The sequence below is a fragment of the Pyrus communis genome, chromosome 10 (genome assembly GCF_041283825.1).
Source record: "Pyrus communis isolate YQ-2024b chromosome 10, ASM4128382v1, whole genome shotgun sequence".
Lineage (NCBI taxonomy): Eukaryota > Viridiplantae > Streptophyta > Magnoliopsida > Rosales > Rosaceae > Pyrus > Pyrus communis.
In genome coordinates this window covers 27,608,385-27,622,847 of record NC_142574.1, presented here as the reverse complement: position 1 = coordinate 27,622,847, position 14,463 = coordinate 27,608,385, and the positions used below count along the sequence as shown (strand labels likewise).

The 14,463-nt window shown below is 38.1% G+C and overlaps 1 protein-coding gene across 1 annotated transcript; it reads right to left on the bottom strand.

The window, feature by feature from the left end:
- Positions 1-670: 670 nt before the first annotated feature.
- LOC137729478 (wall-associated receptor kinase 2-like) lies at positions 671-5,852 on the bottom strand. Its single transcript, XM_088678600.1, has 3 exons — positions 4,747-5,852; positions 2,548-2,721; positions 671-2,097 (listed from the first exon to the last, which is right to left on the bottom strand). Exons 1-3 carry the CDS (start codon positions 5,657-5,659, stop codon positions 869-871), a joined length of 2,316 nt encoding a protein of 771 aa, XP_088534726.1. The 5' UTR covers positions 5,660-5,852; the 3' UTR covers positions 671-868.
- Between the last annotated feature and the right edge of the window lie 8,611 nt (positions 5,853-14,463).

Here is a 14,463-nt window from a genome sequence, read left to right as displayed (position 1 = left end):
AACTAGTAATGGCACCGGTGTCTCTAAACAGCAACCCAATAGCTTCACCACATTTGGGTTGAAGCTCCGATTTTCGACTTTTCTATGGTAACCACTGCATTAAGTTCTTCTGCTCTCATGGTAGTTGTCTCTGGCCTTCGCAAGTCCTTCTGCTGTAAAGATTGTTGTTGTCTTCATCGATCCCTCCTCGTTGACTCGCGAGTCGTTGTTGTAACAAGAAGCCACCATTTCCTTTGAAATACTTTGGTACCAGATAATTAAAAAAAACACTTAAAAAGCCAAGGAGAAAAAAGTTCACTTTTGCACCCAACTGTTATTGCCCTTACCTATTACTTCACCGACTTTAGTAGTTGATATACGGGGATTTTTTTTCTTCCTATAACTTTATTTTTTGAAATATTTCTCACTAACATGTTAACAATTAATTATTATACACACTAATTAAGTACGGAATGTCATAAGCATGTAACTCGGGATCTTCCAAACTCATACTTATTTTGAAGAAGAAATTAGCTATAGTTTTTGGTGTTGGGCCACTTTTTACGTGCAAAGGTATGGATCTTCACCACCTAAGTCTCTGATACATACCTAAATAAAAACTGTCAAAATGATGAATAATAATATTTTATACATACCTAAATAAAAACTGTCAAAATGATGAATAATAATATTTTATTTTATACAAGTGATACTTTACTTTCAACTAAATCTAAATTATAGCAAAAGAAAAATTCAAACTTGAGGGTACAGAGGAAGCACATCGACTCTAGCCAATGTGGCTACACTTATAGTCTGTGATGAAAAATAACACTATTTCACTATGGCTAGAATGATAAACAATGCTGAGTTGATTATATGAAGCAGTGAATTATCTTCCATCATCATATGGAATTAACAGCTGGATCTGCATGCTGTCATACCCAATAGTTGTACCAGTACTAGAACCACAATCAGCTCTAAGATCCACAGGATAAGCATCTGAGTTACCTGGCCCAAGTAAGCACTCAGTCTCTTCTGAACAAATTTCAGCTTTTCCCCATGCATGCTTTTCTGTAATTCTCATTCCTTCCAGCTCCATGGCAACTTCTTTCATTGTTGGCCTGTCCTCCCCTTTTGACCTTACACATCTTTTTGCCAGATTGGCCACTGTTTTTAGTGTCTCGATGTTTCTCTCGTTGAGTATGTCATCATCGAGAATTTCATTCAGGCGATCCTCCTCCATTAAACAAATAAAGAACCTTGCTAGGCTTCTATCTGCCCCAGGCCTGTCAGAATCAAGTGCCGATTTACTTGTTAGTAGCTCCATAAGGACAACTCCAAAGCTATAGACGTCACTCTTATCTGTTAGTTGACTCGTGAGGAAGTATTCAGGGTCTAAGTATCCGACTGTTCCTTGCACTAAAGTTGAAAGTTGGGCTTGATCAAGAGGAATCAATCGTGAAGCTCCAAAGTCTGACACTTTTGCCGTGTAATTTTCATCTAACAGTATATTTGTCGCTTTCACATCTCGATGTATGATTTGCATCAGAGCTGAGGAGTGTAAGTATGCTAGTGCTCCAGCAGTTTCAGCTGCTATCTTGAGTCGTAATTCCAATGAAAATGATGATCCTTTCCTCTTTTTGCCATGTATGTGCTCAAAGAGAGTGCCGTGAGCGACAAACTCGTAAACTAGTAGAGGAACTTCTAACTCCAAACAACAACCCAATAACCTCACCACATTTCTATGGTTGATTTGAGAAAGAACAATCAACTCATTGACAAACTGCTCCTTCTGCGTTGGGACACAAACTTTAGACTTTTTTATGGCAACCACTTTATTGTTATCTGCTGCTAATATTCCTTTGTAAACTATTCCATAGCCTCCTTCACCAAGGATTCTACTTTCATGGTAATTGTTTGTTGCCTTCTCAAGTTCTTCTGCCCTGAAAATTTTTGTTGTCTCCACGGAGCCTCCTTGACTAGCGATTTTTTGTTGTAACAATAAGCCACCATTTTCTTTAAAGTATTTTTCTTTGAGTTTGATGAACTTTCTTCTCTGCATTCCCCAATATATCCAAGAAGATCCACTTAGTAAAAGCAAGAAGCCTCCACTGGCACCTGCAAAGATGACTCTCCATATGTTATTGACACATATGTAAGTATTCTCTAGGCAAGACAGACTCTCCGTATGTTATTGACAAGGTGTCGATGTTAATTTTGATATCATGTCAAAAACAAAGTGTACATATCGATTTCAATTGGTACATTATCGACAATATTGATTAAAAACTTGTCTTCCAGAGAACACTTTTGATATAAGTATGTGTGAAAGTTTTGGATCTAAAAGTGGGTAAAGTAAATAAAATTTGAGTACAATTGTTCAAAGATAAATAGGAAGTTTAGAATTTTACACTAGGACTATATGATATGACATGTAAATAATAAATTAACAACCTAAAGTAAGAGATTTGCAGCTGAGTTAGTTAAGAACATTCATCTTTAAATCCAAAAGTGATGTAAAAACACGCACCTAAAGAAAAAATTACAATAAAACTAACATATGCATACCTAGTGAAATAATAAGCAGGAGACTGAGCTTTGCTCGACCATTGTCCTTGATGCAACTCTTTTTATCCAGATCGACATATTTGTACCCTTTTGGACATAGACAAGAATGACCTCCCACTGAATTTATGCAGGTTCCATTACCGCAGTAGTCTGGAGCCTTGCACTCATCAATATCTGAACAGAAAAAGAATGAATTAAATCCATGAACAATAGGTGAAAATTAAATTCCACTATTGAGACTTTTTGTAAATTAACAACTCGCTACTAAAAAAAATGCTAAAGGAAACAGTTCATGAACCCACAGATTTGATAATCCATGGCAAATTTAATAATTGGGTACAATTACTATTAGCTTGTGGGCATTATATCTCCACTGAGCAACAGCATCCGTGGGTAATTGGTGACTGCTTTGGCATCATCAGCTAAGCTTACATATTATTTTAATTACAAGGGTCATTTTGATTCTGATCTCTAGTCAACCTAATTGTTATATTGAAACCTTGTTTATTTAAATATTTTGATTGAGATTCCTAGCATGTCACATCCCAACCCTCAGCTCCAACTATATTGTCCGCTTTGGCATTCCCTGCCCGAAGACAGAGCTACCGCACGGTTTTGTTTCTGTGGACCGGTACTCAGCCGTAGCCAGCGCCTGCTCTCCCCTCAGGGAGTCCACAAAAGGCCTAGTTGAAACTTAAGGTTGGCAATGGATATATAAGGCCCAAAGACCACGCCCTCACGGGGGATGTGGGATACTACAATCCACCCCCCTTAGGGAGCCCGACGTCCTCGTCGGCACACCACGACCGTGAGTCTGGCTCTGATACCAAATTGTCACATCCCAACCCTCAGCTCCAACTATATTGTCCGCTTTGGCATTCCCTGCCCGAAGACAGAGCTACCGCACGGTTTTGTTTCTGTGGACCGGTACTCAGCCGTAGCCAGCGCCTGCTCTCCCCTCAGGGAGTCCACAAAAGGCCTAGTTGAAACTTAAGGTTGGCAATGGATATATAAGGCCCAAAGACCACGCCCTCACGGGCGATGTGGGATACTACATAGCATCATTTAAGGGATTTAACACTTGCTTCTATGCATTCATTATCCCACAAATTATGAATTTAAACAAATTCAAATCATATATTTTCAATATAATAATTACTTAAAAATTAATAATAGAGTAACATTGTTCTTCACATAGTTCTAACAGAAAAAAAAAATAATGGAGGTAATTCTTAGTATATTTTAATAAATAACTATTGATATATTTTAAAACATAAAATAAATACATGTAATTAGCATGAGTACATTCACCAAAAGAAATATGGGTCCATATTAAATTAAAAAATATGGTATATATTAAATTTAAAATCATGGGTATAAATTAAAACTAAAAAGAATATTGGTATAAATTTAAAAAAGGGGTACAAATTAAAAATAAAAATATATGAAAAATACTAAAAATATATTTTGGAAATGGTTCATAAGTTTTTCATTTTTAAAATTGACATATGATGACATGTAAATAATTTAATATTCAAAAATTGACATGGACAAAGTCAAATGATCTTGATCAAAAATGAAAAAGAAAAGTTTCAATTAAAGAGAAAGAAAAATGAGAAATGAAATCCTAATTTATTCTTATTTTAATGTTTTAAAACCACCGTAACAGAAAATATTCTTTAATAGCTTATTACTGCATAGTGCAACTACCACAGGATGTATCAGTGGTTGGGAATAAATTTTAGGCTTGTACTTGACACATCATTTCTTGAGTTCGATTTCCAGACACAATGGTGGCTAGAGAGAGGTTAAAATACCTTTGTGAGTCTTTAATGCATGCTTTTTCTATTACCATGAACAATTTTTCTGTACTAATATTATAGTCACCCCAACAAAAGTGGCAATTATTTGCTGACTGATGCTGTTTTTTTTTTCCTACTAGTACTTTGCAACATATAATAAGATATAAAGGGATCAAAACTGTGCTGAATCCCTCAGCGCAACCCCAATGAGCCTAACAATAAAATCATTATTCATATATGCAAAAAAGTCAAGCAAATTGAAAATTTATTTGTTTAACCATAATTAAAAAAGTAGACCTACAAACATACATACACATATACATACAATATGTTTTGATGAACGCAAAATGTTTTATGATAATAATCAAATGGTCAAATGCTGTCTAGATTTATTTACCTTGGCAACCATCTGGGAGGTATGGGTTCCCTTCGTAACCTGACCGGCACCGGCATATGTAGCCCCCTGAAGACCGATTATGGCAGTAGCTATTTGCCTTGCATGCAAAAGTGCTCTCGTTTTTAGCTGCAATATCACATGACTCATTCCCAATTACCCAATCAATAATTGCCGGAAGCTCGGTTGTATCGTCTAGTTCTCGAAAACTCGTGCTGTTAAAGTTGAACTCGCCTTCTTGCACAAGGAACGCGTAGCTGCATCGGTGGGAGTCCCGCACTTGTGTATAATTGTTAAAGCTTCCCAAGGTCACAGTCTGATTTCTCAGCCCACCGGGGATTTTAGTTTGGCAACATCCAACGCCAGAGCAAGTATCCCGCTGATCGATAGCGTTGCCAAGATTGTCACATATGGACATACACCCAGTTGTGTACTTTTCTTCACCCCGATAACCTTTAAAAAACGCATACGTGTCGCATCCAACTGCAACGAACACGTTTTTGGTTTCGGAGATGGTGTAAGGAGGAGACACCGAGAGCTCGGGACTGTTCGTTCTGGTCGAGTCGCCATCATCATCATAACAATCACTGGCTGCGAACTGTCGTAATTGGACCTCACCGTCATAAAGAGATATGCTGGTAATTTTGACATTGCCCCGCATCGAAAATGCTGTTGGCGGTGGGGTGGAAATTTTACAAGTGATTTCAAACGGGAGGTCGAGGTAGCAACCATCGCCTATGCCAAATGGGTATGGAATTGTGAGATTACCACAATGGTCAGGGCAGTCAGGCGGTGCCAGCTGAGGCGGAAGGAGAGATTGAGCTGTTGTTGGAGTTGGAGTTCCTAGTAAAATTGTAACTACCACCACCATTACTAAAGAAAGATGCAAAATATGCATCCTCCTATGTAACGCCATATAGTATTAACTAAAAAGGGTCGAGCAGATCCTAGCAATAGCAGAGAAAATCCAAGCAGGTGATGGATCCAAGAAATTAAGGAACTGCTAATGAAGAAGGTTGGCCTTCTGTAGGAATATATTTATATGGAAGGGATTAAAACGCGTGGTGGAATATTTTGGGTTGGGGGAAAATGTGTCCCTACTCTTAATTGTCTGTTATTGTTTTAGTCCACAATTAGGCTTTGTCCCATTTATTTCAAGGAAATGCACAAGAAACATCCACCTGACTTAGTACTAGTCATTAGTCGATACGCGTTGCCTTGAGCATGGTTGGCCTTCTGTAGGAATTAATATAAATGTAAGGGATTAAAACGCATGGTGGCATATTTTGTGTTCCTCATCTTGGCTGATTAATTTGTCTGTTATTGTTTTAGTCCACCATTAGGCTTTGTCCGGTTTATTTCCAGGACGAGCACAAGAAAATATCGATCTGACTTGGTACTAAATTTATAGACTTGTTCACGCCTTTTGGACGAGAATAAACAACTGCCTTTTACAGTTGTGTCGTTTGATTTGAATACAAACTCATAGTTATCTGAAAATACACACACACACACACACACACACACACACATAAGGATTGGATTAATTCCGAGATCCCAAGGTCTCCGAGCCCTTGTCTTAATTGCTCTAATCATGGACTGCATCCTAATCCATACCAAACTCTTTTAATCTATACTTAATTCAATACGCTGAGTCTACTTGTGTAAGACTTATAATTTGAAATCTGCAAAAAACTAATCCACGAGTGCAGATTAAAATAAACTCATGGTTTTTTCCATTCAAAACTCCAACATAGTCTTGCCGAGCAGCGAAAATTTTGGTCTCAAACGGTTCTCTGGTCTTTTTGTTGGTTGCCATGAGAGCTTCCATATCTGCCTGCATTTGTTTGACTCTGCACTTTAGGTGGGACATCTGATTAATTAGAATTTGTCTGAGTTATGTTTGTTACAAGTTTAATGATCAACGAAACTAAACAACTTTTCATCAGGAATTATTGTAAAATAATGCGGTTTCATTTGCGTACCACATAGTTCTTTTTTCTTTCTTTTTTTCCTTCTCCTTTCTAATATAGATTGTACCTTTACATGACCAAACAGACATGCGAGAGAGAAGCAAAGACAGCCACTGAATATTTGACGTTAGGAAAAAGAGATTTTTGCAATATCGTTGTGAAGTTACGTATGTGGGAGAAAAAAGTGAATGCGAATATCACTTCTTGATAATTAACCTACAACACTTGCAAGTGTATTACTTATAAGAGAGATGTGCGACTCGGAATTAGTATATGACATTAATCTTTGAACCTTCTAGGTAGGGAGAATTGTTTTCTAGTTTTCCGTGTTCAAACGGATACTCCACGTATTATAAAATAAGTAGAAAGACAAAAAAATATGTTAATTTTCTCCAACTTATAATATGATATGTAAAATACTGCTTAAATACTCCATACTTTAAAAATAAGTAGGAAATCCTCACATCCTCATATATAGAGTGAGGAGCATGCATTAGCATGAGTTAGTCGGGGGTTTGGAAGATTCAAACTATAACATTGACAGGCTCCTTAATTCTGGTCCAATTCTTTATTTTATTTTCTTCCATGCTAAACAAAAAATCAGGCACTGACATTTGACATTGAAAACTTTAGATATTGAAAACCTCCAACATAAATAACAAGAAATTTCGTTTTGCCATAATTGCAAGTCATTTGGACATAAGAGAAATGCTAAAAAAAAACTCTTTCAAAAGAGAATTTCTATGACTTTTTTTTACACTTTATATTTTTGGAACAATGATTTATAATGTTAAAATAGAAATTTACGTGAGGTGGCAAAAAATCTATTAAATGTTAAGAATTTTACTTGAACGTAAATTTGGATGACTTAATGGGCATGCAGATGCAAACCTTGACCTGGCAATAACATTTGGCTGTGGGTCTGCTGTCCCGGAATGCATGTTCCGTGTGTGTCTCCTTGTCTAATTTTTTAACATCTGTCCTTACATTTTAAAAACACTGACACTGTTAAGTTTTATTAAAACATAATAAAAAATGAAAAAATCTCGTCTTAGTCCCAGTTCATCGCAATCTTCTCCGTTTTAATTCTGTTAAGCTGGTTTGCTGCCATGGCCTCTTGGTGCTCCAAGTAGAAATCCACTCTTCCCTGAATTGAAAGCATAATATTTTAATTGATACCATAGAACATAACTGCTCCGTCAAAGACGAAGAGCCGTCACTCTAGCTATCAGGAACAAGCATTTTCTTCGACACAGCAACCGCTAAAGATGGCATATCAGAATCATAGAAGACTTTCCAGCAAAGATCTTCCCTACAAACGCACAAAACCGACTTAAGCAGTGCCTTTCTTTCTAAAATTTTAATCTTTTCAACAAAAATTCAATTCAAAACCGCACAAACCCAGATTATGCAATATGATCAATTGCAATTTCAAATCGAATCTAATGTTTGACGATATCATTTAGATTCATGAAGTCGTCTTTCCAGACTCTGTTTTTTGGTGGTATGAAGAAGGCGGCGGCGTCGGCCAACTAGGTCAGAAGACGAGACAGATTTTTTATTGTTTTTTTAATAAGAATTAACAGTGCTAATGGTTTGTTAAGTGTAAAGACATGTGTAAAAAAAAAAAAATAGACAAAGAGGCACAAACGGGACATGCATTACGGGACAGCAAATCCACAGCCATAACATTTGGTTAGATAAAACGCGTTTTGGTGTAGGTTGCATTTATATATGTGAAATTTTATTTAAACTCATGTAACTTTTTATTATTTAAACCCTCTATATATACACACACATGGGTAGCTTACTAGCTTGGCTAGGGGAATGCAGGAGCCAAACTTTATATCTCTACTAATGAAAATGGTTCCCTTCCTTGCTATTGTTATCATCAAAATTAATTGTTGCCAATGTTTCAGAAGATCCAATACACAGTTACCCTCCCTCTCTCTTATCTCTCATGTACATTAAATTATTGTTTTGGCTGTTTGATACTTATTTTGTTTTTAATTTTAAAAGAACAAAATACTGAAAGTTTTTTTTTTTAATTTTTGGCGTTATTAATATATGCTTTGATTTCGGTTTCAATTTTCAATTTTTTTTAACACTTACCAAACAAGTTTCACAAAAATAAAACTAAAAAACTAAAAATTTAAAATTTAAATGGTTGTTGAACGAGCCCTTAACAAACATCTAGTCATCTAGTCATCTGTAATGAGGGAATGGTAAGCCCAAAGCGGACAATATCGTGCTACGGTAGTGGAGCGGGCCAGGGAAGTGGTCTGCCCCGGGTCGGGATGTGACAATTTGGTATCAGAGCCTAACCCTAGGCGCGTGTGTGCCGACGAGGACGTCAGGCCCCTAAGGAGGGTGGATTGTGACATCCCACATCGACCAGGGGAGTGATCCTTAAATGTATATTCTCATCCCTACCTAGCACGAGGCCTTTTGGGAGCTCACTAGCTTCGGGTTCCGTAGGAACTCCGAAGTTAAGCGAGAAGGGGGCTAGAGCAATCTCATGATGGATGACCCACTGGGAAGTTGCTCGTGAGTTCCCAAAAACAAAACCGTGAGGGAATGGTAAGCCCAAAGCGGACAATATCGTGCTACGGTGGTGGAGCGGGCCCGGGAAGTGGGCTCTGATACCAAATTGTCACATCCTGGCCCGGGGGGGATCACTTCCCGGGCCCGCTCCACCACCGTAGCACGATATTGTCCGCTTTGGGCTTACCATTCCCTCACGGTTTTATTTTTGGGAACTCATGAGCAACTTCCCAGTGGGTCACCCATCATGGGATTGCTCTAGCCCCCTTCTCGCTTAACTTCGGAGTTCCTACGGAACCCGAAGCCAATGAGCTCCCAAAAGGCCTCGTGCTAGGTAGGGATGGGAATATACATTTAAAGATCACTCCCCTGGACGATGTGGGATGTTACAAGTATCATTGACTGTGACACTGTGCAACTAGTTGTTGATTCGTTTTGAATAATCAATATTATTTCTTACAATGTCTTGGTGTATGAACAACAGAAAGAAAACGGTCATGATACAAGCTAAATAGTAGTAATACTAATTAGTAAACAACTTGTGCATGATGTTTGCTTATAACCAAATGGCATGAAGGGACAAATGTATAGGTTCCATGCATGACTTGGAATAGTATTAGTCAATGCATTATGTTTGCATATAACCAAGTGGCATGAAGGGATGAAGGGACAAATGTATAGGTTTCATGCATGACTTGGAATAGTATTAGTAAATGCATGATGTTTACTTATTAGTAAATGCATTATGTTTGCGTATAACCAAGTGGCATAAAGGCACAAATGTGTTGGTTTCATGCATGATTTGGAATAATATTAGTAAATGCATGATGTTTGATTATAACCAAGTGGCAAGAAGGGACAAATGTGTATGTTTCATGCATGACTTGGAACAATATTAGTCGTCAGGAGATTTTGCATCAATTTGTTTTTGTTTTTAATATGTATATATTAAGTTCTATTTTAATGGGATTGCTCACCACCCCTAAGTTGTGATAATGCCTTTATTTATCATTCTTATGTGATTTTAATTAAATTTTGAGATTGTGCTTATCCACTACATACATTTCGAAATTTTTTTTTTAGTCGAGTGATAGCATTAGTAAGTTAGATGTTAGATTAGTCACCAATAGAATTCGAACCTACACCATTGTGTAAGAACCCACACCGTCATTTAATTGAAATATACCAAACTCATTAAACACTTTAACCAAAAGCTCATTTAATTGAAAAGAAAAAGGAATCAATACGTAAAAATTGAACCAATCGATTGAACACATACCAATTATTAAGCTAATTAGTGCTCTAGAAATTTAGAGATGTCAAATGATGAAGAAAAGGAAGAGGAAGAGGTTTAGACGACCACGGAGGAGTAGACGGGGGTGCAAAATGACAACTATGGGAGATGGAAGGATTTTTTAAAGATAGAGAAGGGGCTTTGCTCCATGGAGATGATGGATTGGTTAGGGTTTTATTTTTTATTTTGAAGTAGATTGAATTGGGTGTAAAAAGAAGTTTGATTGAGTTGAGTTTTGATAAGTAAGGGCGGTTTCGAAAATAGCATTGGGTGTAAAGAGATAATGATAGATAAATCAAATACAATGTAAGCATAAAAAATAAGCTGGGTGTTAAAATACAAAATATGAGTTCAAATAAAATTTCCCTATTTGAAATACTTTTGTGAGGGCTACATAGTCTTTATATTTTGAGTAAAAACAAGAAAGAAAAGATAAGAACTTATCAGAGTTTTATTGGTTTATGAAAAAATGAAATTGTGGATATTGTTTTCTTGGTTTCTAGAAATGTATAGAAGGTTGATAAGGTCTTTGTACTACGATCTAACTTTTCCTTCTTGTTTTTAATCTTAAAACACATACTTACACCGCCTTCATAGAGATGTTTCAGTGTGATCGGAACATGGAACGATACATCACTTGTAACTATACTAATGGTATGATATGTGTATTAAAAAGTTAATAACTAAAAAAATAAAAAATTTCACCACTTGCATAAAAACACTTGATGTAACCCTCGTGTTCTCGTAATAATGAAAAATTTCCCCTCACGGTAAGAAGTTTAATAAATTATTACTCAAGTCTAAAGTAAGAAATCCAATTGCAGTGTTCAACTGAACAGTGAATTTGGCCGGATTTCACTTTATTTACAAAATTGCCACCGCCCTTTCTTTTTGATATATTTACGTCTATGCCATTGGGTAAATTTCGTTACATTTACTTAAAAAACCGATTTTGAGCGTTTGGGCTGCATCTGGGCTTTTGGCTTTCGGCTTTTGCTTTTGCTTCGGCTTCGGCTTCGGCTTCAGTAGGCCTGTTGTTGTTGGGGAAGGGGGATAGAAGCACTGACAGATTGGAGAGAGACGACGTTTGGGCTGATCTGGGCTTTCGGCTTCGGCTTCGGTAGGCCTGTTGTTGTTGGGGAAGGGGGACAGAAGGACTGACAGATTGGAGAGAGACGAGAGCTGCGAATGGACAGCGGCCCTGCTTGCTGAGAGAGAGAGAGAGAGTAGGGGATGAAATTGCACTGTGCGAATGGACAGCGGCCCTGCTGGCTGAGAGAGAGAGAAGGGGATGAAATTGTACTGTGCGAATGGACAGCGTTTTGGACTCTCTCTACCGCTGCTCTTGATGCACACGTGTTGATAATCGTGGAAGGGGAAGAAGGGATGGAAATGCCGGCCTTTTCCATTTCCTTCTCAAACCCTCATTTCTTACTGAAACCCGAAGAGAGAGAGATATGGCGGGATTTCGATGGCTACGAGATTCAGGGATTTGCAGAGAGAGATGGGGCAAGGGTGTCCGTTATGGGAGGATTTCTGCGATTGCGCTTGGGCGGTGGGTGGCTGGTGTTGGTGTCATTCCGAGTGGTTGAGGAGAGGGTTTGCATGTAGACAGAGTCACAGGGGGCTGTACGGTTCGAGGGAGAGAAAGAGAGGGGATTGAGCGATGATGCTCTCTTTGGGGAGAGAGAGGGAGAGCGCGATTTGGAGTTTAGGTGAAAACAAAGCGGCTTCGAACCGAAGCTGACGGCGGGAGAGAGGGCGGGTTGTTGCATCCGTGTTATTCAGAGTGGGTTTTGAGAGAGTGAGAGTGCTGCGTTCTAAGGTTTGAGAGTGGGATTCGAGAAAGTGAGGGGCTGCGTTCTAGGGTTTGGGGAGAGAGAGGGCGGGTTGTTTGCAGGCTTCCACCAGAACTGGGTCCGGAAGCCGGGTTATGTCTTCCCCGATCCGATAGTATGTTTTTTTTTTTTCTAAAGATTTTTTTGCTAATATTTTACAGTATATATGTTCAGTGACTTTCTGAAGAGTAAAAACGTTTTAGATTTGAATATGCGGCAACTGATGCTCCAGGAGGATTCCTCTTCAATGGTGGTGCTCTGTCTTTGCATCTGAGTATATTTGTACCGTAAAAATGTTAAGGTCTGGGTCTGGTTCTTCCAATTCCAGCGAGCTATTTCTGTACAAACGCCGGCGCACCGTGTACCGTGCCGTCGACCACAATCCTCTCTGTTTTATCTCCAGGAGAATTTGAGAGACCTTTAATGGATTTATAAATACATGAATTTTTATGAAATTTAATTAATTGGTATAGATTTTATATAAAATTTTGATTTAATTTTTTCGAAATCTCATGAGAGGGTGAGATTTATAGATATTTAAAATACACTACGAAATTTCTCAATTTCCCTCCAATTCCGTAACTTTATCAAATTCTTTAAAATCAATTTCTAATTAAATACACAAATGTTATAAACTTTTTTAAAATTCCAATTGAAGCAATGAGAGCATTATCAAAGCTTTGAAGTTCATCAACAACTAGAAGAGTGTTAGTAAAATGCATGTACGATGGGCCACTTACCTTCAAAAATTTCCTTTTGTGATTAAGCATAAATCTGGATCTCTCAATCATGTTGCCGATGCTTTGAGTCGAAGAGCAAATTTGTTGATTACTTTAGCACAAGAGATTGTGGGGTTTGAGTTTTTAAAGGAGTTATATGAAGCTGATTTTGATTTCAAAATAGTTTGGGTGAAGTGTGATCAGATTACCACATTAGATATGGGTATTTGTTTAAAGGCAACAGGTTGTGCATTCCTAGCTCGTCCTTACAAGAGAAGCTTATTTGAGATATTCATGGAGGCGGTTTGAGTGGACACTTAGGCAGGGACAAAACCATTGCAGGAATTGAGGAACGTTATTTTTTGCCTAAGTTGAAGAATGATGTTGGCAAAATTGCAAGAAAGTGTTATGTTTGTCAGGTGTCAAAGGGTCAAGCACAAAATACTGGTCTTTATATGCCTTTACCGGTTCCTACCGACATTTGGCAAGATTTGTGTATGGACTATGTGCTGGGACTTCCTCGAACCCAAAGTGGGGTTGATTCTGTGTTTGTTGTGGTTGACAGGTTCTCTAAGATGGCACACCTTATAGCTTTTAGAAAGACTTCTGACGCTACTCACATAGCCAAACTATTTTTTTAGGGAGGTTGTGCGTTTGCATGGTGCACCCAAAACTATTACATCTTATCGTGACACCAAGTTTTTGAGTCACTTCTGGATTACGCTATGGAAGCTCTTTGGTACTACCTTGAAATGTAGCAATACAGCGCATCCACAAACCGATGGCCAGACGGAGATGACTAATAGAACGCTTGGCAACATGGTTTAAAGTGTTTGTGCTGGTAAGTCAAAAAAGTGGGATAATGCTTTGCCTCAAGTAGAGTTTGCTTACAACAAAGCTGTTTATAGTGGCACAAGAAAGTCCCCTTTCTCTTTGGTTTATACTTGAGTTCCTAACCATGTCGTTGACTTGGTCAAACTTCCCAAAGCCCATGGAGTTAGCATAAGCGCTCAACATATGGCTAAAAACGTTATGGAGGTTAAAGAAGAAGTGCGAGATAAGCTGGAAAAACCAATGCTAGGTACAAACCTGCTGTAGACAAGCATAGGCGTGCTAAAGTTTTCGATGAGGGAGATTATGTGATGGTGTATCTAAGAAATGAGCAATTCCCTGTTGGAACCTACAGCAAGCTGAAGCCATGCAAGTATGGACCGTATAAGATTTTGAAGAAGATCAATGACAATGCTTATGTTGTTGATCTGCCCGCATCTATGGGAATTTTGAGCACTTTTTAATGTTGCAGATTTATCTGAATAACATGAAGATGAAGTGCTCTATCCTGAAGATAACTC

Coding starts and splice junctions, on each gene's coding strand:
- LOC137729478 (XM_088678600.1), bottom strand. CDS start 5,659: ATGGCGTTACATAGGAGGATGCATATTTTGCATCTTTCTTTAGTAATG. Junction 2,722..4,746: donor CCTCCCAGATGGTTGCCAAG/GTAAATAAATCT, acceptor TTTTCTGTTCAG/ATATTGATGAGTGCAAGGCT. Junction 2,098..2,547: donor CCTGCTTATTATTTCACTAG/GTATGCATATGT, acceptor TCATCTTTGCAG/GTGCCAGTGGAGGCTTCTTG.